A 25844-nucleotide genomic window follows, 5' to 3' on the forward strand; every position below is an offset into this window, starting at 1 on the left:
GCTCCGCGGCCGCGCTGGCGCCCCCTCTACCCACGCGTGTGCGCGGCCTCTTTCTCCCCGCGAGGGTTTCGGCCCGGGCCCGAGTGCGGGGCCGCTACCGGGGAGCGGCTCTGCTGGGCCCCCCTCCCTATAGACATGGTCGTGCAGTACTTTTTTAATGTCGTTATCCGGGAGTTTATACAGTCACGCAATAAATTCCTGCCTGTTTGAAAGACTGAACCGAAACTGCGGCTGATCTCGACCGGGCTCCAGCGCACGGGGGGAACCTCACGCCCCGTGAAGCCCGCTGACATTTTGTCTTCTAATTGTTCACTGCGATGTCCATGGCAGCGATCCCTATTGAATTTCTTCCTAAAAAGTCCTTTCCTGGAGGAGAGTGAGCCCAGCCGGCTTTGGCTTCCAAAACATGCCTCGAGAAGGGGGACCGTGAGCTCATGTGAATCTCCTGCTCTTTCCTCCAGCGCCCGAGACAAAACCAGCCTAACCAAGCGGGCAGCATTGGGCTCTTTTCCCTGCGATTCCACTTTGACGGTGCCAACTGCAACTGGTGGCCAGCTGGGTCTCTGTGCAGAAGTAAATTAACTGGAAAGCCTCAGTTGGTGCTGCAGTCAACTGGAAAAGGGGACGGGGAGGGCCGGGGGCGAGCGGCACTGGCGGCAGCCCGGGGGCACACGGGAGGGCAGGGCCGGGCCCGGGGCCGCGGCCGGGCTGCGGGGGAGCGGGGGAGGCGGGGTGGTCTCTGCGGGAGTGCAGAGGGGCTCAGCACGGCGGAGACCACCGGCTGGGCTCCAGCCGGCACCAACCGGCCCCCACCCCAGTGATTCAGACCCCGCGGTAATTTGATTTCTGCCCCGCAAAACCCGCGGGAAAAACGTAACGGCGAGAGCCGGCAGGGTCCGTTCAGTACTCCTGAAGACAACCGACCTTTCCCTTCCTGCCTTTACAACGAGTTGGGAAAAGTGTGGGATGGGGGTGGGAGCGTCGGTGGGCGATGGGTAGCCCCCGGCATCTCGGTCCGGGAGAGATCTTGGCCCGGCAGCCACGGCGAGACAGTCGCATAGCGCCGGGCTCACTCCCTCCTCCCGGCCTCGGCACTGTATAAGCCAAAAGAGGAATAAAATCCTGCTCCACTTTCCTCCCTCCCCCATTTAGAAAATTATGCTCAAACAGAATACTTATTTATTTATTTATTTATTTCCTCTAGAATAGCTGGTCCTTTTTTCTCCCATGTCAGCGATTCTGTTTGCTCTGATGGTCCCTGGGAGAAAAAACAAGTAAACAAACAAAAAAAATATTCACGATTGTTTCAGGACCGTTTAGGTATGGAAATGGTCGCGTCAGATAATTAGTTTCACTTTAAACCAGTTGTTTTGATATTGGGTCTATTTGTTCTAGACTCTTAGCCGGGCTCTTACTTTATTCAGTTTTCTTCTTGGAAGGTGGTTTCTTTCCCATAATAAAGGCAACACTCTGCCTTTAATAAAAGCCTGCATTGGCCGCCCGTGAAAAAGTTTAAACAGCCTAATTTAGGCTGAGCCGAACCGCTCCAGTGGCCGGGTAGAAAGTGCCTGTCCACTCACGCTACCAAGCAAGCCGCAGCTTATTTTGTATGTATCCTTCTTGAACCCCCATAGCAAAGTGGACAACTTCCATTCTAAAAAAAAAACCAAAAAAACCAAAAAAAAAACCACCAAAAAAACAAAACAAAACAAAAAAAAACCACCAAAAAAACAAACAAAAAAACCCCACAAAAACAAGCAAAAACCCCAAACCAACCAACCAACCAAAAAACCTAAACAAAAAACCCCCACAACAACAACAACAACAAACCAACAAAAAAACCCGAAAACAAAACCAAAAAACCCCACCAAACAAAACCCAAAAGAACAACAAAAAACAGTCCCCTCAAAAAACCCCAAACAGCAAAGAAAACCCCTCAACAAAAGAACCAACAAAAAAAAAAATCTACAAAGACTGAACAAAAGATCTTGAAAATTATCTCTTCTTCCCCCCCCCCTCCTCCTGTACCGTGGTTTCCTTATTTAATCTCTAATGAGATGAGATTATCTGTACCCTTTAGTGAATGCAGCAGACGTCTTTAAACTGGTTTAATTGATTTATCGTTTTGTTGGTTTTTTTTTTTTAAACAGAAAGTGCATTACATTTAACTGGTCTTGCAAAGGGCTTTTCTTCTCTTTACAAACCGAATTATTTTTAATATAAATTAATAAATGTTAGGATGCTATATCACGATATATCATCGTTATTAGCTTTTTTTTAAAAAAGAAAACAATTTACATTCTATAGTATTCCGTATGATACAAAAGAAAACACACTTTAAATTCAAATACAGCAACTAAATGAATTTTATATTTTGACTGACAGTGGTTGTGACAATTCCCACCAGCTACTTTTTTCAACACGCGGTTGATTGGAAACGGTGTAAATGAAAGCAAACTCTGTTCCTCCGCCCTCCCTCCCCCTCCCCCGCACGACGACCGCGACAGAAAGTGTTTCAAAAATACTAATAAATAGCACACAGGGCCGCTGCAGTTTCGGCCCGAGGGAGGGACCGGCGGCTTTTTCCTCGGCGGCCCCTCTGCCACCATCTCGGGCTCCGGGAGTGCCCCCGGTGCCGGGAAGCGCGGGGCGGGCGGGGTGGCGGCGCCCCGGGCCCCCGCTGTACAAAAAGAAAAAAAAGAAAAAAAAAAAAAGAAGGTATTTTACATTTTAAATATTCACAGTTAAGGAACGCCTATGGTCGCGGTGACTCACGGTTTATTTACAAAGGGACGGCAGGACGCGGCCGCCGCACCACCGGGAGCGGGACCGGGGTCGGGACGGCCCCCGCCGCTCCCCGCCGCCCCTACAACAACACGCGGCGCCGGGGGGCGGGCGTGCCCTCTGGGGCCCGCTTTCCGCAGTCCTCTCTGCTCCCCCTCCGGCTTCTCCTCCTCCTCCCGGGCGCGTAGAGTCTAGAAAAATAGATCTGTACATCTCCGAAAGCGGCGGCAGGCGGAGCGGGCTAGACGGAGGCCTCCCCCTCGGGGGAGTGCAGCAGAAGCCCGCCGCCCCCCGGCTTGTGTTTCTTCAGCAGCTGAGTTATTTTCTCGTCGTCCGAATTGGGGTCCAGGGGCTTATTGTAGTCGTCGTCCTCCTCTTCGTTCTCCGAGGCGCCCTTCAGCCGCTCCGTCTCCGAGTCCTGCTTCTTCTTCGCCGTCGCCATCTCCGCCGCGTGCTTCTTCCGCCACTTGGTCCGTCGGTTCTGGAACCAGACCTGCCCCCACCGCCACCGTTAGAAATCAGCATCACCATCACCGGCACGGGCCGGGTCGCTCCCGCCCCGCTGCCCCGCGCGTCCCCATCCCCGGCGTGCGGCAGCGACTCCCGCTTCGCCACCGATGACATAATTTCCCCAACAACGAAAAGCAGCCGAGCCCCGCGACACCGCGCTCCCAGCAGCCGAGGATTCCCGTCCCGGTGCCGGCCAACAGCCGTCCCCAGCCCCTCGAGGCCCACTCCCTGCCATCCTGCTTAGGGCGCGGAAACACACATTTGGGCTGATTCCTTCCGCAGCCCCCCTGCTCCACCAGATGTATTTACTCTCCGGCGGGCGCTGCCGGAGAAGGGGGCATTTTCATTGTAGTAGAAGCTGCAATAATTTATTCGCAACCATCGGGACGTATTTGCAGTGACAAAGGAGGGTCTGCGGATCAGATTGAAAGCGTGAGCACTGGGGAGAGGCCCCTCTGGCCAAGTCGGTCTAGCAAACGCCTCCCCGCACGTTCCCGGGGAGCTCAGCCCGGTCTCCCAACTCTCCCAACTCCGCTTTCCTCAAAGCCCAGAGTTTAAACAAAACGTAGAGTGACGGTGCGACAGTGTGACACCCCAGCAACACCCTTCCCCCGGCTTTCACAACACTTCGGCCACCGCCGTGGTGTTCAGACTACACGTGCCGGGCTTCTCAGTCCTGCTTGGGTTTATTTGGTTCATTTTTTGTTTTATTTTTAGTATGCTTTAAAAATAACCATCTCGTCTCCGCAGTAAGACAATAAGGGGCGAAGTGCCGGTAGCTGCCTCGGAAGCCCCAGTCGTGTGCCCGCAGGTTGGGTCGCCCAGGCCCGCAGCATCTCCACCCGACCCAGCCGGACCCCGTTTCCGCAGCGGGGCCCTTTTGTTCCCCTCTCCCCTAGCCCCGCACCGCTCCGTGCTTGAGCCGCTGCTCTCACCTTGACTTGGCTCTCGGTCATCCCCAGGGAATAAGCTAGCCGGGCTCTCTCCGGGCCCGCCAGGTATTTCGTCTGCTCGAAAGTCTTTTCCAGAGCGAAAATCTGCTGGCCAGAAAAAGTGGGTCTGGTATGTTTTCTCTTTCCGTCCTTATCCAGCAAAATTGAGCCTTGATCTGGCGAAGGGAGGGGGGAGAGAAAGGGAAGGCAGGGACAGACACGTTAATCTACGGATTTGGGAAAGTGCTTCGCTCTCAAGCGGCCCCGAGGGACCGGGGGGGTTCTCTTCGCGGGGGAGGATCTGTAACGAGACTGCTGCCTCGGCAAGGCGGTGGCTCAGGCCTCCCTGCTCCCCCCTATTATTTTTCCTTTAAGGATCCAAAATCTGAGCGGGCAAACAATATTGTTTTCTTAAAAAGCCGCAGCCGGTGTGAGCGGGAAGTAACGAAAAGTCCAGCTCGGGGAAAGTTTGTGCGCGCCCCTAAAGCCACTCCTGGCCGCAGAGTCCCCTGAGGGGACGGCGGCGGCAGCCTCCCTTCCCCCGGGGGCTCCGCTTTTCGCCGGCGATAACCGACTTATTACAGGGTTTCGCGTCGACCGAGGGGACAGAGAAAGCAAAAGAACTTAAGAAACGAAAACAAAAGAAAGCGAGGCAGAGCCAAGCCCCCTCGGCCGCGGCCGGGCCCGGTGTTGGGGGCCAGGAGGGTCTCGCCGCGATGCCAGGGCGCTGGGCCTCCCCAGCACCGGGAGCGGACCTCCGGTGGGGCTCCCCGGGCCTTTTCCCCCGCTGCCCCGCCACGCTGGGTACTCACGAGGGGCGCAGGCGAGGCGGGCGTCCCTCCAGGGCGGGCTCTGCATCACCCCCGGCCAGAAGATGGGCGTCCGTCCGGGCAGTTCGGCCAGCGGCTTGGGGTAGCGCCCGGCGGCCACGGCGGCCGCGGCGGCGGCGGCCCCAGGGCTGAAGTAGAGGGTGGGTGGTGGAGGCGGTGGGGGGCTGAGGCTGCCGAAGCGGGGCAGCCCGGCCAGCAGCCCGGCGGGCGCCGCCGAGGAAGCGGAGGGCGAGGCGGAGGCGATCGCGGCGCCCGGCAGGGGCATGGAGGGCCGGCTGAGGATGTCGTTGATGCCGTGCGGGGTGGCGGCCGAGAGCTGCGGCGGGGCCGTGCCCAGCGCCGAGAGCCCGCCCGCGGCGGCGGCGGGCGCCTTGAGGCCGGGGGAGCCGAGCGGCGGCGAGGGCGAGGCGGAGGCGGGCGAGGCGGAGGCGGAGGAGGAGGAGGCGGGCCCGGAGGGCAGGGGGTACGCGGGGTACAGCGGCGCCTTCATCTCGGCCATGCTGTGCAGGGCGGCCAGCGGCGGGCTGCCCAGCAGGAAGGCGCCCTGCCGGGGCGCGCCGTCCATCTGCCCCAGCGCCAGCATCCCCGCGCCGCCGCCGCCGGGCCGGGGCGGGGGGCCCGGCAGGCCCCTAGCGCCGCGGGGCCCCGGCGGCCGGCCCCGGAGTGCCGCCCGCACCGGCGACGCGCATCCAGCCCGCGGGGGCCACCGCCTCTAGCGGGGAGCTACGCGCCCGAGCGGTGGCCCCGCCGTCCCGCCGGGCATCAGGGCTGCGCCTCGCCGGACGCTTCCAGGGGCGGAAAGCGGTGCTGCTGCCGACCGGTGTGCAGATACGTGTGAGCGCGCAGTGTCCGTGCGCGTACACGTATATACCGCCGCTCCCGGTGCCCGCGGGCAACCGGGTGCTCACAGCGGCGCGGGGGCCGAGCTGCCCTCCCCTGCCTCCTCCCCGGCGCCCCGCATCCCTCCCGGCGCGGTTCCGCTGGCTGGCTGGCCGGCTGGCTGGCTGGCTGGCTGGCTGGCTGTCGGGGCTGCGGGCGCGGCTCGGGGCGCACTGCCGCGCCGCCCCGCTCCCTGCCTCCTTTAGCGGGGGCACGGCCGGCAGCGGGCGCGGCGGCGGCGGCGGCGGCGGGGCGGGGCGGGGCGGCGGCCGGCCCTGCCCACCCGCGCCGCGCCCGCCCTGCCACCAACTTCGGGCTCGCCTGGCTTCCCTCTCCTCCCCTGGCTTTTTCGTTGTTTCCCCCTCTTCTCTCTTCTCCTCACCCCCTCCTCCTTTTCCTTCTCTTTCCGTCCCCTTGTCCCTTCATTTTTCCTTTACGTTTTTCTTTTCCCTTTTCTTTACCCTTTTTCCTCATCCTTTTTCTCTCCCTTTTAATTTTCCTCTTTTCCTTTCCCTTTTTTTCTCTTCCTTCCAATTTTCTTTCTTGCTTTCCCTTCTCCCCTTTCCTTTCAAGTTTTGTTTTAATTTTTTAAAGTTATTTGTATTTCTCTACTTTTTATTTATTTTATTTATTTCTCCTTTTCTCTCCCTCGTTTCCTTTTCTTTTTTCCCTTTCTTTCTCTCTGTTTTATTTTCCTCTCTCATATAATTTCTCGCCCTGTATTTTCCTCCTCTTTTTATCTATTCATATCAACTGTCTTTCCTTCCTTCTTTCTTTTCCCTTCTTTTCTCTTCTTTTTCCTTTTTTTCTTTTTTTCCTTCTTTTTCCTTCTTTTCCCTTCTTTTCCCTTCTTTTCTTTTTCCTTCTTTTTCCTTCTTTTCTTTCTCCCTTCTTCCTTTCTCTCTCTCAGTGTTACTGCCTCTGTGCCCTGGGAGCGACTCCAGGGAGCGGAGCTGCTCGAGTCCCGGCCGGGCCGGGCCTGCCTCAGCGCCTCCCAGGGATGCGGGTGGTGCGGACCGACCCTTCCCGCACGCCTCTGGACCCGCGGGGGTGCTCTCTGTACCCGCTGTGCGGTAGAACCGCGTGTTTTTCCCGCCGGGCCGGCCACTGACCACTGTTGAATACCCGAGCCCCTTCAGACACTTGTCCCCAGCATCCCCGGCTGCTCGCGAATCCTCCCGTCGTCTAAGGCTAGGAGGGGAAAAAATCCCATGTGGCCCCTAAAGAGCGGTCCATGGAAAGAGGAGTGACGCAAAATCACCCTAAACAGTTTTTACCCTCTGCTTTCTGTGCCCGAAGTGCTTGTACCTGTGGGGAACTCGATTTCCTCGAGCGCGGAAAAAGGGGATGGTGTGGAAATTCGATTTTTAAAAAATATTTCTAAGCTGAAACACGGTGATTCTTTGCCTGCGACGATGTTTCCTTCTGTTTTTAAGTAATCCCTTGTTGCTCGGAATCCTTTTAGTTTAATTTACAAAGGTGCAGAAAAAAAGACACTTGGGGAAAGGGTGCACAGGGCAAGATCTTGCCTTAACTTTGACACAGTCACAGGAAGGACACCTCCGGGAAGGTGGGGTTAAGTCTCCGAGTTTGAATTTTTTGTTATTATTAATATTATGACTATTTTGTCCTTGGGTCATTCCTCAATTATTCTAAAAGTAAACCCCCCCAAAAAAAGTCCTTTTCCTGCCTGTTTGAGTGGAGCCAGCGAGCTCTCGCCCGAGGCAGCCCCGCACGACCGGCCCCGCAGCCCCGGGCGCGCCGAGGCTCGGCTCAGGCAGCGGGCATGGGGAGCGGGGAGCCTGCCCCTGAGAGCGACCGATTTGCATTTGAATTAGGGAAAGGGGAGAAATACTAAACCGGGTTTGGAAGCGCTGAGGTAGGCGCTGGGCGGCCCCGCTACGTGTCCAGCACCCAGGGGAGCCGCTTTCCCCCACCCTGCAGAGGAGACGGTGCGGGGACAGGGGCTCCCCGCATCCCCCCGGCCCCACTGCCTCCCTCCTCGGAGCGTCCCGAGGGAGCTCTGCCAAGGCAGCGGCGGCAGCTCCGGCCGCGGGTCCGCGCTGGCGGCGGGGGGAAGCAGGGCCTGAGCCCGCACTGAGGTCCTGAGGAGGCTGCGGTAGCAGCCCCCAGCTCGGCCCGCGGGCAGCGGCACCGCCTGTTCCACTCGTTCCGCTCCCCCTTCTCGACCCGGGCGGGAGTTCGGGGGAATTCTCCAGGGGAAGCAGAACAAAACTATCTCTCCCGCACAAACGCTTCTCCTCCTTTCCTACTGTAAGGAACGGATGGCATCTTGAAAAAAAAACACGGGTGTTTCTTTGGTGATCGCCTCCTGCAACTTCTTTCTTTCTTTCTCTCTCTCTCTTTTTTTTTTTTTTTTTTTTTTTTTTTTTTTAAATAGCATCGCAGGTCGGATGGCGCCCACAGGGCTGCCCGTGCATGAGGAAAGGATTCAAAAGCAGCAGTCAGCGTTACTTCCTCTCTGTCTTTAATAACTGTCAACCAGAAATATTCGAAAATATCAATATTTAGTTCATTTTCCATCCTCAGTTTCTGTTTTCCCTCAACTGTAGCCAGGCGAAGTTACTCAGAGGGCAGCCGGGGGCTGTGCGGTGCCGCTCAGCAACGGAGCAGCGGGTGGGGGTCACCGTGAGCACCCCAGGCAGCGGTGGGGGTGAAATCCACCTCAACAACACACTTCTCTAACCGGGTGAGCAAACCGCAGCCTGAAAACGCCGCAACCAAACTACTCCTTGAGCAGACGGGATTGGGATTACTGGCCCGACCCTCTGCTTACCAATACCCGTCTGCACTTCACCAGTTTCACTGGGTCTCATCGTAAACGCTTCACCGCTGCAGATAAAGCAACTACCCAGCCAAATAATGAAGGAGGGAGCAGCCGCCGGGCGAGCGGGGGGAGCGGGAGGAGAGGAGGAGCGAGCGGCCGACCCGCGGTCGGGGCAGCGGGGAGCAGGGGCGAGCAGCAACCCAGGAGAGGCAAAGCCACGAGAAGAGGGCAACTCCCCTCCAAAGCCCGCTGGGCCTCGGGGAAGCAGCCCCCGGGGGGCGGTAGGGCAGCCGGGGCAGTGGGGTCCCTGTCAGCGAGGGGCGGGGGCCGGCGGCAGGGAGGGGTTGAGGTGCGATGAGGACCCCGGTCACCGCGGACGGAAGCAGAGGTATGAATGAAGTCAGAGGTGCACAGAAGAAGCGTTGTCATAAAAATCTGTTTCTGGTTGGTTGGTTGCTCGTTCGAGGCGTAGGAAGTACGAGTACTGGCTCAGCTGTGCCTCCGAAATTCGCCTAGGAATGGTCCTGGCATACCTGAACGGAGAAAAAAACCAAACCAAAACAAAACACAAAAACCCCAAAAGCAAAATCAAACAAACCATAAGAACACCTAAAATTAAAAGGTCCAGAGTGCTTTGGCGTTGCAGAGTCAGATGTTCCTCAAGGTGATGTTCCAGGACCCACACTGCAGCTCAGTGCACCTCACCGCCTGCGGTGTCCAGCTGTGTACGGGGTGCTGCCTCCGAGGGAGCGCTGGCTCTACCCTACACAGAACTCTTCCAGCCCTCCAGCAGCGGCGACAGGGACCCCAACCCTGCCCAGCTTTTATCTCGATAAGTCATCGTGACTGGGAGAGGGCACTGTCTGAACTAAATCAAATAGTCCCTCTATTTAGCAAATAAACTATTTTGCCGTATGTTCCTCATTGCAAGCAAGCAGTCGGTTACTTTCCTAAAGTAATGGATAGGTATTTAGACACCTTTTTGTTGTAGCAGTACTGTAAAGCCACTGAATCATTTGTTGCCTGCCCTACGTGGTGGAAAGGAACTGAGCCAGGAAAGCCTAATGTTCTTCTGGGTGCTAATTCCAGCTCTTAATCAAGATCTGATTACCAAAAAGGAAGACAGAGCATAAAAACGCTATAAAGATTTAAATTTTTTCTATCTTGACCATAATTCACTCCACAAATGTGTCCATTATGGCATTCACTCTAGCAGGAAAATTGTGATGTTGTTGCAAGATTCCCTACAGCAGAGCTGCTGCCAATGATGATGAATAATCTCGGTCCATATGCTAACTCTATACATCTCTATTGTACCAGCCTGCTCTCATTCTCTTTCTGCTTCCTCAAAAACACGGAATATCTGAAGAACAGTAAAAGCTAATTAAAAATAGTTAATAGGTTAATCAGACTTGGTCTTATATTTATCTAATACAGAGTGCTGATTCTTTAGTAATGTAGCTTGAGGCATTACCACGAGCCAAGAAAATGAATCAGACATTTAATGGAGATGTGGAAACGGAAATTTCTTGTAAGACTACCAAGATCGCACGCCAGTAATACACTAAAATATAATAAAGTTATCATTAAAATTCCACACATGAAATGCTATCTTCTGTGTCCTCTCACTAGGCAATAAACTGAGACAAAGCTGGCCAGAAAAATTTTCAGGAGCCGGGCCTTTGGGAACATCTCACCTGCTTTTTAGCATTCTTGTCCCAGAGTGTCTGCCTTCAGATCTCTGGTGACAGCTAAAGTCAGAGGCATCACTTCGCAGGCGAAACGACTGCAGACTCCCTGTGTTGCTCTTCAGAGTGCCAAGGGTCATGAAATGCTGCCAGCTCTAGCTGGGAGTGTACTGGAGACGTCCTCCTAGGACTGGTATCGCTCAGCGTTACTTAAATGTTCTGACCGCGCAGGGATTGTTCCTGCGGGTAGCAGCTTTCCCTCTCCAGCCGGTGGCGGATGTTGCGAGCTCTGCCTTCCCCGAGGGCTTCCAGTCAGTTCTGAGGACACGCTCCTGTCACTTTGCCGCGCTAACACTGTGGTCCCTGTATCCTATCCGAATTTCTCATTCCATTTACACTGAAGTGTGTCCAGAGTAACTGGGAAGGGAGTCTGAGACTGAGTGGAAACAGGAGTTGGTCATTGCCTTTTCAAAACAGCTGCAAAGAGGAGGGTATTGCAGGCTGATGCTTGCAGTCACCTCTGTTCCCATTTCAATATTTCTTTTGCTTTTCTTAAATGAAATGTTCAAGTATTTTCTGTATCCTCAGTAAGGCAAAATATTTTTCTCCTTTCTGGAGCACTGACAATATTTGCTGCTAAGAGTTATTTTTACTTTTGATTTGTGATCGTTGGTTCAGCCTGACCCCTGCTGGGGGAAAGTCAGGAGGAGAGGATTACAAGTGCTGAGTGTGTCTCAGGGATCCACAGGTTCACCAGAAACCATTCTTGGTGCGGTCCTGCTCCGAGTGCCCCTCCCACCCCCAGTCCCGTTTCCTGCTTAGGCTCTGCCCTCACTGCTTTCTCCCCTCTCGACAGGACAAGCCTTACCTGAAATTTGTCCAGCTTACATCTCCAAAGACTGTCACCACCTCCACTGTTACAATGAGGTGTGGAAACATCATGAAACTATTTAAAGTGGCCGCAGGGGTCTGCTGCAGGTGCACCCACCACTCTGCTGGCATCCAAGCTCCAAAGCTCTGCTAGCAATAGCCCTGTGACATTAATAATTGCCAGGTCTCCTTTTATCCTAGCTAGTTAGTGAACAATAGATTTCTCAGCATTGCCATGTTTGTCTATTCCTGTGTGGTGCTAATGAGAACTGTAGTCACAGAATCACAGAATCAACCAGGTTGGAAAAGACCCCTGAGATCATCGAGTCCAACCCATGACCCAACCTCCATGTCAACTAGACCATGGCATTAAGTGCCACATCCAGTCTCTTCTTAAATACCTCCAGGGACGGTCATCACAGATGTGCATGTGATGTGACATGGCATTCAGACAAGGCATTTCCCTCTAACCACATACTTGCTGAGGACTGGTCCTTCTTTCCACTGGAAATGGGAGTAACAGCACTGGGGCTGTTCCATTTCGAGGTGTGCTTGGGGAACCCCATGAGAACTGGGTGCATAGGGCTGATCAGACACAAGCAGGGAAATTATTTGAGAAACCTGCTAAAGTACCAAAGTGGATGTGTCAGCCAGATGTGTTACAGTGGGAACAAGAAGCACTGGTGCTCCATCTCCCTCTTTCGTCTTTGCCTAAGGGCTGCAAAGGTGCCACACTTCTAAGGTTACCTTCATTTTCTCTTCCGTTGTGCACTGCTGCACAGAAATTTCCCACTGTGTGGTGTATGTGCATATGAGGTGGGCATAAAGACAGCAATTTAGATCTAACAGAAGTTTATCCACCATCCCCCAGCCCCGGCTGGCCAGCTGAGCCTTCCAGACATGCACAGGGCAGTGAGTGTCCCTACATCTGCAGTTATTGGGTATGGGTCCAGGCCCTACCCGGCATCCGTGTGAGCACTTTCTTGATATGGATAACCATGTATACTGTATGGCTAAGAATAATGTCTGGCTTTGGTTCCATATTAATAGAAACAATATATGGAAATGTAACTGTCATAGCTGGAGCTTTTATATAATTTCTTTCACTTTGTATTTCACAAATATAAGTACTGTAGTCCATCGCTGCTATCGATCTTTAAGCAGCCCCCCCATGGAAATCAGCAGAGAGAGCTTTGAAATTGTTGGCATGCGGTGGTCCAGTGTTAGGGAACTAGAAATCGTTAAAGTGATGATCTAAATGGGGGTGGGAGGGAGAAAGTGGTGGCAGTGGCTATCATTATGTGCATATTTTTATGATTTTTAGAAAATCATATGTCAGCCTTTTCCATCACGTCGAAGGCTGATGGGAGCACATTGATTAGCAGGCTTAGACTAAATGACGGAGAAATCACTGAGAGCGGAATACTGTGTAGCACGACTTAGTTTAAGAAAAAGATCTTGCTTGCTCCGTTTCAGTTTCAGTGTAACCGAAACAAGTCGGGGGACATCGGCGTTGTCAGGAGCACGAAGAGCTCTGGGAGCAGGGCTGGGACGCGGTGCGGCTCGGGGAGTCCCCGGCGATCCCGGGGCTGGTTTTCGGGGCCGGTTCCCGGGGCTGCCGTGCTCGCTCCGGCAGCTCCACCTAGCGAGGAGCGTTCCCAGGCTGGTGGCTGGAATCAACAGCGCTGGGTCCGCAGGGCAAGGCAGGTCCTCCGTGGCAAGGACCATCTATCTCAGGCACCCGGCTCTGCTGAGAAGGGTATGAGGAGCAATGTGGCAGCTTGACACTTTCAGCCTCCCTCTTACAGCCAGCCGAAAAACACACCTGGACTTGTCTACAGGGTTTTTATATCAATAATGGACTTTGTCTGACATTGTCACCTCTAAGCTCTTAGCTTAACAAGTGGATGGTTAGTTTTAGTGCACAGATAAATACTGAGAGGGGGTCACTATGTGCTGCCAAAGCCCGCCCCCTGCTCCAGCAGAGCAGCTGGGCAGACCCTGTGCTCCCCTTCCAATCACCACAAAACCTTAATACCTCATGACCTGCACAGAGGCTGGCTGTTTCCTTTGTGACTTTATTAGAATATAGTAAAGGAAGGTACGAATCTATTTGTATAATCACGAAGGACATGATCTTTCTGCCCTGTGCCAGCGGAGGCTGCTGTGACCTAATGGAAGGGGCAAGAGCATCCTCCTGGATGGGGCCAGGGCTGGAGCCTTCACCATTGCTTTTATTGTGAACCATCCCTTTCTTTGGGACCTCCTGGAGCAGAGCAGCCTGACAGCAGGTTGAGCATCAGGAAGGAGTTACTTCCCTCTGTCCCACCGATGTGTGGCACCATCCACAGCCCTGCAAACTCCGGGTCACCTCACTGGCCTCAACAATCACATGGGGTTTTGTTATGGCTATTGCGAGCACTGTGCCATAGACTGAGTGGTACCTTCAGGGGCCCCAGGGAATGTGGTGGCTTCTGCCAGGCTCAACCCCATTCTCTGGGGGAGAGGATGAAGTGCCTCACTCGCTGGCCCTGTGCAGGGAAGCACAGGGTGGCTGGACTTGCTCTCCAGAGGTGTGAGAGAAGGCAGAGAAAATGCTGAGGAGCCTGGGAGCTGCTGAGGAAGCAGGAAGACTGATGGTCAGATTTTTCTGTAATAAACTGAATCCATAGGAGAAGAGGATTGCTCAGGGTTTGGGGTATTTTCCCTGTGCTCTCCTCTCTCAAGCAAAGGATAGGAGATGTAGACCACTAAAAATCCTGCATCCAGGAGGGGCAATTTCCTACTGTGAGAGCTGGAATCCTACTTCTCACCTCAGTTTGCAGTGGCATTGCCAAGAACTCCTGGGATGAAGCGTACTGCCATTTCTTGCTCCTTGGTGGAAACTAATTTTCCTACAATTTTCTCCTCTACCAGCTCCTGCTCTGTTCACATTCATGTTTTCCTTTTCATCTCTCATAACCATGTTCTGCAGCTTGCATGAACTTCTAGTGGCAGTACAGACAGGGCTGCAGGGAATGCTTGGCTGCAGTAAGATACCCAGGTCTCTTGCCATACTATCTTACTTATTTCTTCCAGTACTACCTTTGGTTAGCTGTCATGAGGGCATGAAGGATGTTGTTCAGAACACATGTTGGTACAGCAGTTGGCTGAAAGTGAGTCTTCTTTTATTGCAAACAAGGAATTTCTTTAGTTTGCAATTACAAACAGTGGATCAAAGAGTGAGTGAGCCTGAAAATACAGTTCTGCTCTTCTTTCTCTTGTTTTGGCTTTGCACTGCAGGCTTCAGGTAAGCAGGCACCTGTCTGGCACAACAGTAGAAGCAGTAGAAAGCCACTTGTTGTTGTTGCTTTCCATTCCCATTTTGGCTCCTGCTCTTCTGGCAGTACCTGTTTCAGGACCAGCCAGTTTGGTCAGAGCCTCAGAGAGAGCTAAAAATGCTAAGAAGTAGAACTGATGCCTCTTTTGGGCAACCAGAACCCAATCCTTCTGGTGTTACAGTTCCCTCCTTCACTGTGATCGAGGCAGGTAGCCAGCTGAGGGGTTTGGGGGATGGGGAACAGTCTAGTTGACCCCAGATGCCTTGGACCTTTTAGCACACAAAGCAAGTCTCTAGAAGACGCTGTCCATGATCAAGTGCTTTTCCAATAAATCTGGCACCTTCAAGTAAGAAAAAGAGGCATAAGAAGAATTTGCTGACAGCTGCCTCTGCATATGCTGGTTACTTAGGGAGGAGAAAAGTGAGATCAGGAACCTGAGTGCTGTGGCATACATCCAGAAGTCACTAGTCAAGATTTGCTGAGAGGCTTTCAACCACAAGTCTGGAATCTTAAAAAGGAGAAGAGGCCATGAGTCTCTGTCTTTTGAAGCTCACTTTTTCTTAGATCTTTAGGTAAGGGGAAGACACTTCTCTCAACATGTATCCCCCTAGTAAAGAGCTCAGAATCTTGTTCCAGTCCACAGGGTTTGCAAAAAGATGGCAAAGATGCCAAAGGCATAGCCAGTAATTTCTAGTGAGTGTATCTTTATGACTATCCTCCTGGAAGATAACTCTCAGAGAATTCACCTAAGTGAATATACAGGAACACCTTTTTAAAGTACAAGTATGTACTTCAATCTGAAGACTACCACAAGAAAATGGCAGCAAACCAAGACTTTACTGGGCAACCTTTCCAGATCGTGACTGTAATACTTGGCTTAATTGCATCCTGTTGGCTGATCACCACTTATAAAATACACTTCAAGTGTGCCATAATGCTCCTCCCGTCCCTTGAGATAAGATAGTAAGATGATATTGCTGGCAGAACAGAGTGATATTTCATAAACTGCTAAAAATCAATGGTGATATGCCTGGTCATACCTTAGATGAACTTTTCTTATGAAGTCAAATGTAATAGGGTGGGTAATACTAGAGTTCAATTATATGAAATGACATACAACTTCTTGAAAGTGGTATAAAAAGGCGGTGGTGGGAGCAAATTCAGTGACAAGTGCAAGCTGTGCTCTGTGCACCACAAATCAAGTAAACAGTAAATACTTCACATGGAAACATTACTCTGACATGTGAATAGGAAATGTTGCTGAAACTGCCAAACAGTTTTGCCTCAGCATAAGAAGATGGCAAAATACCCACTGATGGGACCAGGGCTTGCCCTCATATCTGCCATGTGGGGGAGTACGTCTGTTGCCATAGAAAAAAATGTGGATTGCTCACAGTGCGGTAGGAAAGCCCATTCCCTGAGAGCCCAGCTGTCAGAGAGCCTTGTGGTCTGCTCAGTTACATAAACCAGAATGACCCGAGACTTAAGAGGGAAGTAAAGTTTGGGCACAAGCACACTTCCCTTGACATCATACAGAAGGGATTATCTCTTACAGCTGGCTGCAAGTTGCAGGAACTTGCAGCATTAAGGCTGGTGCCAACCATATATATATTAACAGAAATGGTCTTCAGCACCGGTGAAACTGCTGGGGAGTGCACTGGGCACAGTGGCTTTGTTTGGGCAAGATTCTGCTGACAAGAAGGTTTTGCCAGACAGAGTGATGGGAGCTGTGTAGGAGGCAACCGCTCTCCTCTGCCTCTCTCCTGACTGCTGCAGCCTGTGGGTTAGGGCTCCCAGTCTTGTCCTGAGTCTCCACCAGGCGTCCCAGCATGCCCTGAGTCTCCACCAGGCTGGTACCCCTCAGAAGGTGCTGGTGAGCTACTGTGCAGCAGCCCCAGCTGTGGGGACACCTGAAGGAATTATTGTGTATCTAGTGAGGCCTTTCTAAAAGCATCTTATAAAACTTTATGAAGTCTGGTTTGTTCTTCAGTCCTGCCCAAAGCACACACAGGGTAAGCTAGTTTCTCCAGATGCTTTAGGCCAAATCTGCAGGGGAACAGCCGATTCTGTCAGTGCTACCTTTCGTGGGACTTGTCCAGAGTGGAGCCAGCTCCTCTTTTCTCTCTGGCAGTCACTTGTGTTTTGACAGAGCAGTGCTGTTAGTCCCTTTAAACAATCCAGTGATTACCTCTTCAGCTGGAGTTGCAAATGTGTAGTCTTTACCCCTGGCATCAGCCAGTCTGTTTCCTCACCAGTCTTGTCTTCTCCTTTTTCTGCACCCACAGCTCCTTGCAAAAGGCACCACTGCCAGCAGTGAAGAGTTGCAAGCTAATAAATCATGGTATTCCAAACAGAGGTTTCTATGAAAAGAAAAGATCTGCATGGATAATATAACAAACATACAGTGCATGTGAAATTGCACAGGAAGGGTGTGTTGCAGATTCATGGCAAGTTCAGGCAGCCTCAACAAGTTCAAGAATTAATTTCACATGTAATATGAAAACAGCAGCAGCTTGCCAAGCACCCATCACATACAAACCCTTTTTTTTTTTTTTTTTTTTTTGAAAAAGCAAGAGCATCACTGGGATTGTGTAGGAAGGAAGGATCAAGAATAACTCAGTAGCTGTGCAATACTCAGTCATTTGGACCAAACAGAAGGTGACAGCAGCCTGGGGCAAAGCTTTCTGCTGCCAGAGCTTTCACAGCAGTCACTAGATTATGTTCCTCAAACTTCATGCATAACTTGGAAATAATGAGGTCAGTTTGTTTTATTGTTTTGTTTTTTCTGGCATACAAGTGGCCTGTTTTATAAAGTTCAAATGTGCAACTAATAAGCAAATAATCGACCACAAATACCATAGACTATGATGTTTTTATGCCAGACTAGCAAATGTAAACAGATTACATGACATGTTACCTAAACATAAAAGAACAACTCAGTTGATGTCAGTGGATTTAAATTACTAAAATATAGATATATGTACTCTATTCAGGATGTCTTGCCAAAGCATCACTGCCTTCTGACCTGTGTTAAACCCAGGAAGAGAGTATTAGAGTTCATGTTGTATTCATTTAAAGGGGAAAAAGCAGCCTCTTTATTTACTGATACAAGCCTATATTCCAGTGCAGCTTTCCTTTCTTTCAGCATGTGAGTCTAGGGCTTAGAGCTGGAGAAGGATTCATCTCAGAGTGCACATGTTGTGTAATAACGAGCTTCTGACCTGGAATTTCAGCTTCAAGCATATCCCAAGCACCTGGGCTCCCATGCCCTGCTCCCATGTGCCATCTCAAGGCAGCACCAGGCAGTGTTTTCCAGTTCTTTGTTTTGTCAGGGGAGCACAGGGTATTAATAGCTAGTCTTGTGCTTTGGAGAATAAATACACAACCTGATCTGAGCCTGTTGTATCACTGTTCCCTCTGCTTCTTTCTGGCTTGGGGTTATCCTCTTTATAATAATCTAAGGATGCAAAAAGATTACAAATTTATTAAATGCAGAACATTACAATACTGTTCATAATTAATGTTTTCTAAGAGGATACTGATCTGTTGTTGACATGGTTTGACACTGTTGTCTATACTGACCAGTAGGTATTGACATTTTCCATTTATCTCATTTCTGTGCATTAGTAGGAGTCCATTAAAAAAAAAAACAAACAACCCCAAACCTGCAAACCACTTCTGTTTCCAAGAATGCCAGCAATAGGGATCCTCAGTGTTACAGCTGCAGATGTGCCATTCTTTCCAACACATTTTGAGCTGGATATTTTCTGTTCCTCAGCACTGGAGCGGACAGGGAACCAGTTCCTTCCATTTTCTTCTGCTGCAGTAGCTATGAAGCAACTCTGCTCTGTTTGTCTCCCATGCAAGAGCCTTTCTTTTGGTCAGCAGAGACAGCAGCAGCCCCATGCCGGCTGCCTTTCTGTCTGGAGGCTGTATGCAGCTTGTGTAAGGGCTTATATAACTGTTTTAATGTCAGGGCTGTAGTTTTGCGTCTGCCTACAGAGAACTCCTCCTTCTGTACGTAGGTTGAGGAACAGAGCAGAGAAGCAGCTCCCAGCTCAACAAGGGAGATCTGCAGATCTGCCTGCTGTGGATAACTGGAGTGCAGGGCAGGGGGAAGCATGGCCGTGGCAGGTGATGTGTCTTAACTTTGGGCAGCTGGGGGAGGTGCAAGGATGTGCTTGTTATGGGCTTTCCTGCACAGATAATGTTGTGTAGGTAGCTGAGGTTTAGGTTGTTTACTGACAGCTATGAGCCACTAAATTCATGTGGGAATACAAGGAGAAAGCAAAGGCAAGACAGAGCAGCAAAAACACATCAAGATATTGAAATCTATCCAAGAGGGGTGATCATATTTGCATATCAGAAAAGTCAGTGGCTGACATGCTGATACCTTTGTCCACAGAGAACGTGGAGGTTTCTGCCACACGTTGTGAAACCACACAGGGTCACAACATTTGGAGAAGTGATATTACATTCCAGACAGTGTAGTTACTTGCCCCAAAGGAACCTGAGTAACAGGGTGTTGACTTGGAAAATTCCCATCCGACCAGTCTAACCAGCTGCAACTCAAGAGATGTACTGGGCTCCCATGACTGCAAGGTGCTGCAGCTGAGAAGCACGACAACCACACTCCCACCATCTGCTTTATCCCTAAGCCCTCTGACTCACAGCTCTTCTGGGCACCCCCTGCCTCTTTCCTCTGAGAGGCTTGAAAAACTTTGCTGTGATACAGCTACTTTTGCTGTCCCTCCTCACATTTCTGAGCACTCCATGGGTGACAGCAGCAGGAACACCTGTCCAGGAGAGAGAAGGAGTGAAACTAGGGATGGACTCTCACCTGATCCTGCTGGGGCCTGGTCCTTGTTTTTTATTTTCTTTCTCCCAGTGGCCCTGCCCAGAAGATTACTCACTCCCTCACCCCACTGTCACCAGTTGTGCATTGCTTGCTGCCTTTATTATTCCCGAAATGCAGTGACTCATCTTCTTGCACTTACCTTGCCTCTGCTCATTAATATGTTTTCATATTTTTTTTTTCCCCTTTTCCTTCTTTACTATTATTTTTTTCCTTCTTTACCATTATTGTTACTTTCTTCCATCACACTGCTTGCTAAACAACTATTTTTTTCTTCTGAGCTTTTCTTGGTAATTCTTTTCCCCTTCACTGTTTAGGTTAAGGACAGAGCAAAGATATAGGAGAGATGGAGGCTCTTACTCTTCTCCTGGATGGGATGTAAAGATATACTTGATGGTCTTTATGCAGGTATTGAAGTATTGTCTCTGTCCTGTCAACCACAGAAAGGTCTTTTCTGTGGTGAAAGCATAGCACCTAAGCCATAGCATTCTAAGCCCTGTATTTTTCAGGCCAGGTTTACCAGGAAGGGCTATAACAAGACACAGACTTCTTCATCTACACTCAGCTGCTCCATGGTGAATGTAGCTCAGTTGGGGTCCATCCTAACCCAGACTACTGACCCATATGTGGGACCTGCATGCCAGGGGAAATAGCCTGGATGTCTGCTCCACATGTGCTGCAGCCACCATGAGTGGCAAAGCTGCAGAGACCAGACCTCCTCCCATTTTCAGGGCCAACAGGGTAAATTCACATTTTGCACTTGAAGTAAGGGAAACTGGTTTCTTCTGAGAGTTTTGCAGGAAGAACACTTGCAAGAGAAAACTCAATAGCAGAAACATACTGGAAGAGGAGAGAGTGGAAAGAACACCTCATTATCCACTGGGGTCCACTGTGCTGATCCTGTATGGTTTAGGTTTCTTACCTTCTGGAGAACTGTTTCCCACTCTCTCCTATTCAGAGAAAGAAGAGATGAGTTTTTCCAACAAAATTTACCCCCATATTATTTCACTTATGGAGAAATACATTAAATTTGTACTTAGCAAGAGTGAAGTGCTGGAGAGTCCAGGTCATGTGGCCATATCATTGAACAGCAGTGGACTGCCACTGTCACCTTCGTCCATAAGGGACCCAGTGTCAAAAACTGTGCCTCTGGGGTTTGTCTGGCCTGACGTTGTGTCTCTGCTTTGCCTTGTGCTGGAGAAGCCCTTCTCTTAGCACACCAGCTTTTTGCACATGCTTGGGGATGCTGCAGGCATGCTACCTCCTGACATTGTCAGCAGAGCACAGGTAAAACCTTTCACAGAAGCGGCTGTTCTTGCTGAATACCAGAGGGTCCACATTTTTCAGCAGCAAGACTGTAGTCGGTTTACCAGTGTCATAATCTGTGCCCATTCACAGCATCTCACTCTAACTTCCTGAACCATGGCATTTACACCAAAAACATGCCAAGCATACCTTTGGAGGGACATAATAATAGTGTTGTTTACGTAATGAAACAAAACCAATCAAGCTCGGTGAAACCAGTCACCATATGGATAATGTAGGTGACAGCAGGAGCAGCTAAACATTGCCTTGGAAGAGATGCTGGTCCTGTGTTTGCAGGCACAGTAAGCCAGTGTGTGGACACTGAAGTGACATCTAGACTGTGTCTTCATTGGAATACACCAGGGCAGACAGCTGTTGCCATGGCCAGGCAGAGAGTAGGCACAGGCACTGTAACAGGGCTGCTGCAGGAATTCAGCACACGTAACTGGCCTCGCAGGACGTTTTTCTTGATTCTGAGCTTGTGGGCAGGTGTGTTTAGTTGCTGTAAGTGCCGGTGGTACCATACCCGGCAAGGGCGCTTGGCATGGTAGGGCAGGGACGAGCCAAACACCGCAGCTGTCTTTATAAATGGGCACAGAGCAGGTGGGCACGAGTATCCCTAAAGGAAGCGAAGCACTCCACAGACACCCAGCGATGTCCGGCGCGGGCTGCAGCACGGGCGTCCAAGGCCGCTGAGAAGGAGCCGACACCAGGGCTCCGGGGAGATTCCTGCCGCGGTCTCCCAGGGGATCCCACCGACGCACCCGATCGCAGGCACGCAGCGCGACCGCGGCCATTCCGGCAATCAGGATGGAACAACCTGGAGCTCCACGCCCGCGGGGCAGGCGGGGGGGTTTGCGGGCGCCCACCACCACGGCCACCCTGCCCCTGGCGCACGGGGCGCCCCGGTCGGGCACCGAGCCGAGAGCTACGGCGGTCCCGGCCGGCCCCCGCCCGCCCCGGGGCGGTGCCAGCGGCGGGGGCGGAGCGCCGGGCTCACCTGGGCCACAGCGCCCCGCCCGCTCCGCTCCGCCCCAGCCTCCGCCGCCGCCGCGGGGACGCGGCGCTTCTCCGATCCCGGGCCGCCGGCTCCGGCCGCGCCCCCGAAGCCGCGGCGGCGTCCGCAGCCGGAGCACCGCCTTCCCGCCGGTGGAGACAGCCTCGGGCTCCGAGCAGGAGGAGAAGGAGGAGGAGAAGAAGGAGGAGGAGGCGGCGGCGGCGGCGAGCGGGCTTCGCGGCGCGGCCTCAGCGCCCTCCCCGTCCCGACCGCGGCCCCGCCTGCGCCCGCTCCCCGCCGGGTGGGCGCTGCGCTCCCGCGGCGCGATGTCGGCGCGGCGGCGGCGGAGGGCGGCTGCCCAGGAGCAGGAGGAGGAGGAGGAGGAAGAAGAAGAGGAGGAGGAGGAGGAGGCGGGTAGCGACAAGGTGAGGACGCACGGAGGGAGGGTGGCACTGGCGGCTTTTGGGGCAGCGGGGCGGCGCTGCCTCCCCTCCGCGGGCCTGAACCGCGCTGCGCCCCCGGCCCCGGCACAAGGGACTCTGCCCGCTCCCGGCCCGGCTACAGCACCGCCGCGCTCAGGGCAAGGGGCGGAGTGCCAAGGGACCGCAAGGTTGGGGCCCACGCGTGTTCTCACACGCTGCCGGCCCTCCGCTGAAATGGCAGCGTCCGCGCTCTCTCCGGGCCCGCAGCGAAAGCTCAGCGCCGCTGAGCTGCGGGGATGCGTGTCGTAGTTCACCCCTTGGAAAAGGACCGGTGGCTGAGCTCACACCCCCACACTGCCTCCCGGCCGGTGGAATGGCGAGGAGAGTCGGGGAAAAAAAGGTAAAACCTCTGGGTTGAGATAAGAACAGTTCAATAATTGAAAAAAAATAAAAAGTGAAAAGGAAGACAACAAAAAGACGTATAAACCCCAAGAAAGCGTGAGAGATGTACGATGCAGCTGCTCACCACCTGCTCACTGATGCCCACCCCAAGATCGAGCAGTGATCAACCTCTCTCAGCCAATTCCCCAGATATGCTGGGCATGACACTTTATGGTAGAGCCTTTGACCAGTTCAGATCAGCTGTTCTGGCCCTGCTCCCTTCTGGCTTTTTGTGCACCTCCTCACTGGCAGAGCATGGGATACTGAAAAGTCCTTGACGTGGGGTAAGCACTGCTCAGCAACAGTCAACATATCAGTGTGTTATCAACATTATTCTCCTGTTAAATCCAAAACACAGTACTGTACCAGCTAGTAGGGAGAAAGTTAACTCTATCCCAGATGAAACAAGGACACTGGACCAAGCAAAGAACACACTTCAGTGTGGCTGGGCTAGTACAGTAGCACACAAACGAACACAGACTGGTGATCTACTCAAGTTAAAGGCTGTGTCAGCGTTTCCCCAGCAACTGTTTCTGTTTTATGACCTTTTAAGTGATAGGCTTTCACCTCTGGCCTGGAAAGGACTTACAGTATGACATTTCTGCTAAGGCCAGAGATTTTTGAAATACTAAGTCTATGCATCAGGTTCATTACAGTGGCAAAACAGCCACAGTGCTGTTCTTTTGTTTGCTGTGCAGTTAAGGCTTATCTCTACAAAAGCTAAGCACATCACCACATCACAGTTGCTAATTGTTTGAACAAAATGAAAGAGGAGGTCTCGATTTGGTAACTGGAATTCAAGAACAAAAAAAGCTCTCTGCTAAATTAAGGTAGCAATACATGGTGTGTTTACTTCAATCAGTAACCGTTTAAACCTTCATAGATTTCGATGTTGCAGAGTGTGCAGTCTGCCTTAGGCATTGGGATGAGGAACTGGAAAGTGAAACTCAATAGTTTTTATTTTGTGCTTTGGTTGCTTTAACTCAAAGCCAATGAATTTGAAAATTTGTAGTGCTATGCTGCACTGAGGGCTGTGATCACACAAGGTAACGTTTAGACTATAGCTGTGCTGAGACTATTTCTCTGTAGATGAGAATTAACTTTTACACATCGTTTCTTGTAGAGATATCCTCAAAAAGCTCTTTTTTTGTGGAGCTATTCAAGTTTGCTTTATTTTGCAGGCTAAGTTCATTTCTGAGGTGTGCAGTGAGCTGCCTTCAAAGAATTCTCCCTGTTCAAAACCTCTGCTCTCCAGATCTCAAAACGGTGCCCCTAAAACTTGCTAATCTTATTCTTGGTTTACCTGTGCTGATTTTCAGAGAGGAAGATGCTGTTCTTGCCTATAGGCCTCCAGGGCTTTGACTGTAGCAAAGTAGCACAGTCTAGTGTTTCATCCAGTTTCGGAATGATGTTGAACAGAAAGGGCTCTGGTGCTGTGTATGCAGTTAAGATGTTGGATACAGGAGATGTATTTCAGTGTGAATGCATTTATGCTGATCTCTTGAACAAAGGTTGTGGAAAACCGTTTCCACTGCACAGAAGACTTTGGGAGGGATTATTTGGGGCACCCTCAGTGTTCCCACTACAGTTGTTCTACCTGTCTGCAATGTACACAGCACCAGTGCCCCTTGTCATGGCTCACAAATGGCAGTAAGGATTGATTGTGCATATTAAGCTGTCCTTAGTGCCATTGGTAACTGTAGGGATAAACCAGTATTCTGTACTGCTTCTCATCAGTGGGTCGCAGTTGGGACTCCGTTTTGAATATGAGCACACAAGTAATGGCTGCTGTAAATGATTTGATAAGAAACATCTGGCCATCTGAATTCACAGATGTCACATTATACAGCTTCTTAGATGGTTATCATTCTACTCTGTCTCTTGCCTGGCCTTAACAATAAGTGGATACCTTAGTATCCTGTGACTATTTTGAGCTGACCTATTTGGGATGGTAATTGCATATATGGACTCAAAACTGGTTCTTTGCTTCATAACTACTCAGGATGGCCATGATGCAGTGGGTTTACACTGCTTTCTAGTATGCAGCTCACAAATATCACCCTCTTCCTCACTTGTAATGAAGGAGAAAACTTGTTTGTCTCTGTTCATATGGTGTCTGCTCTGTGCTGCTTCTGCTCTTGTGATCCAATTCAGATTTCCAGATATATAAAGGCAACATGCTTTAAAGCACCTTGTTGGCCCAAGGAGAGGACTCCTTTGTGTTTGCTGAAGAACTACAGAAACACTAAATATTTCTGGAGGGTTTTCTATATTGTACTTTTAGTCCTGTTTTCACTATGGTATCTGGTACTTTTCATGTTACACTTACTATGTCGGTAGATGCCCTTGGTTAATTTTCTTCTTCAAGTTCCCAAGTCTGAGGTGCTCACTAGCTTATTGAGCTGATGACATTTTTCCAAATTCCCGTGAACATGCCTTTGCCTTGTAAGGCTTTGCAACTTCATAAGTTTGTTGTTTCTTTATGTTGTACTGTGGCAGAAGTTGTTTTTTTGTTGTTGTTGTTTGTTTGTTTGTGTTTTTTTGGTTGTCACTGTCTCACTTCCTGCTGCTTGCCCTGGGTGCTTTTTTCCTAAGCATATCTGGTCAAAGGGCCTTCATAAATAGTTTGCAGCCCTTGAAAACAAGAGGAATGACTTGGCATTCAAATACTTCGTATGTGTAAATCAGTTAAAGGTTTACATATTGATGTGCATGTGTTCATGCTTCTCTTAAAATTTGAGTTGTTTGCATTCTTTACTAGAGAGCAATTGACTCTTCTTTGAAATGCTTCCAAAAAATTAGTGTATCTTAGAAGTAATCACACAGTTATTCCTCTTTGTACTGTACAGAGCTGTCAGAGTAGGGCAGGGAGGGGGAAGTGGAATCTTATTGCTTTGCTTACTGTGGGAACAAGTACCTGTGCGCCTAGGGTCATTGTTAATTATTTGTAGGTTCAACAAGACTGGAATCACTGACCACTGTTTCTGCTGTGGTATTTTGAAACAACTGTTTCTGTTCCATGGGACAGCCCTTCCAGGGAACCGATTGCTGGATAAGTTGCTCAGACCTGTGAAGCTCACTGGGAGACTTGGATTTTTGATGTCCAAAATGTTGCAAACCTACTGGGAGAAAAATTAAATTCCTGATGGCAGTATGGGTTATGGTGGATTTATCTGTCTGTCGTGGATCACTTAGTCACTTCATTTGACTGACTTCTTTCAGA

At 51.1% G+C, this 25844-nt stretch overlaps 2 protein-coding genes across 3 annotated transcripts in view; one reads left to right on the plus strand and one right to left on the minus strand.

The window, feature by feature from the left end:
- Positions 1 to 2025: 2025 nt before the first annotated feature.
- On the minus strand, positions 2026 to 5639 carry NKX6-1 (NK6 homeobox 1). 2 transcript variants are annotated; one of them, XM_050327327.1, is made up of 3 exons: positions 5039 to 5639; positions 4230 to 4331; positions 2026 to 3277 (listed from the first exon to the last, which is right to left on the minus strand). In XM_050327327.1, exons 1-3 carry the CDS (start codon positions 5637 to 5639, stop codon positions 3138 to 3140), a joined length of 843 nt encoding a protein of 280 aa, XP_050183284.1. In that variant the 3' UTR covers positions 2026 to 3137. The 2 variants fall into 2 exon arrangements, with proteins under 2 accessions (XP_050183284.1, XP_050183283.1); XM_050327326.1 differs by having other exon boundaries at positions 4230 to 4402.
- Positions 5640 to 21835: 16196 nt separating this feature from the next.
- The window catches only part of CDS1 (CDP-diacylglycerol synthase 1), a 32419-nt gene continuing 28410 nt past the window's right edge, over positions 21836 to 25844 (plus strand). Inside the window, exon 1 of the mRNA XM_050327313.1 lies at positions 21836 to 22183. Within this exon, the coding sequence (XP_050183270.1) occupies positions 22085 to 22183 (99 nt within the window). The 5' untranslated portion in view covers positions 21836 to 22084. The remainder of the gene's footprint in view (positions 22184 to 25844) is intronic.

This window comes from Myiozetetes cayanensis, unplaced genomic scaffold, assembly GCF_022539395.1.
Source record: "Myiozetetes cayanensis isolate MyiCay16 unplaced genomic scaffold, myiCay2020 scf33, whole genome shotgun sequence".
In the NCBI taxonomy this organism is placed as follows: Eukaryota; Metazoa; Chordata; class Aves; order Passeriformes; family Tyrannidae; genus Myiozetetes; species Myiozetetes cayanensis.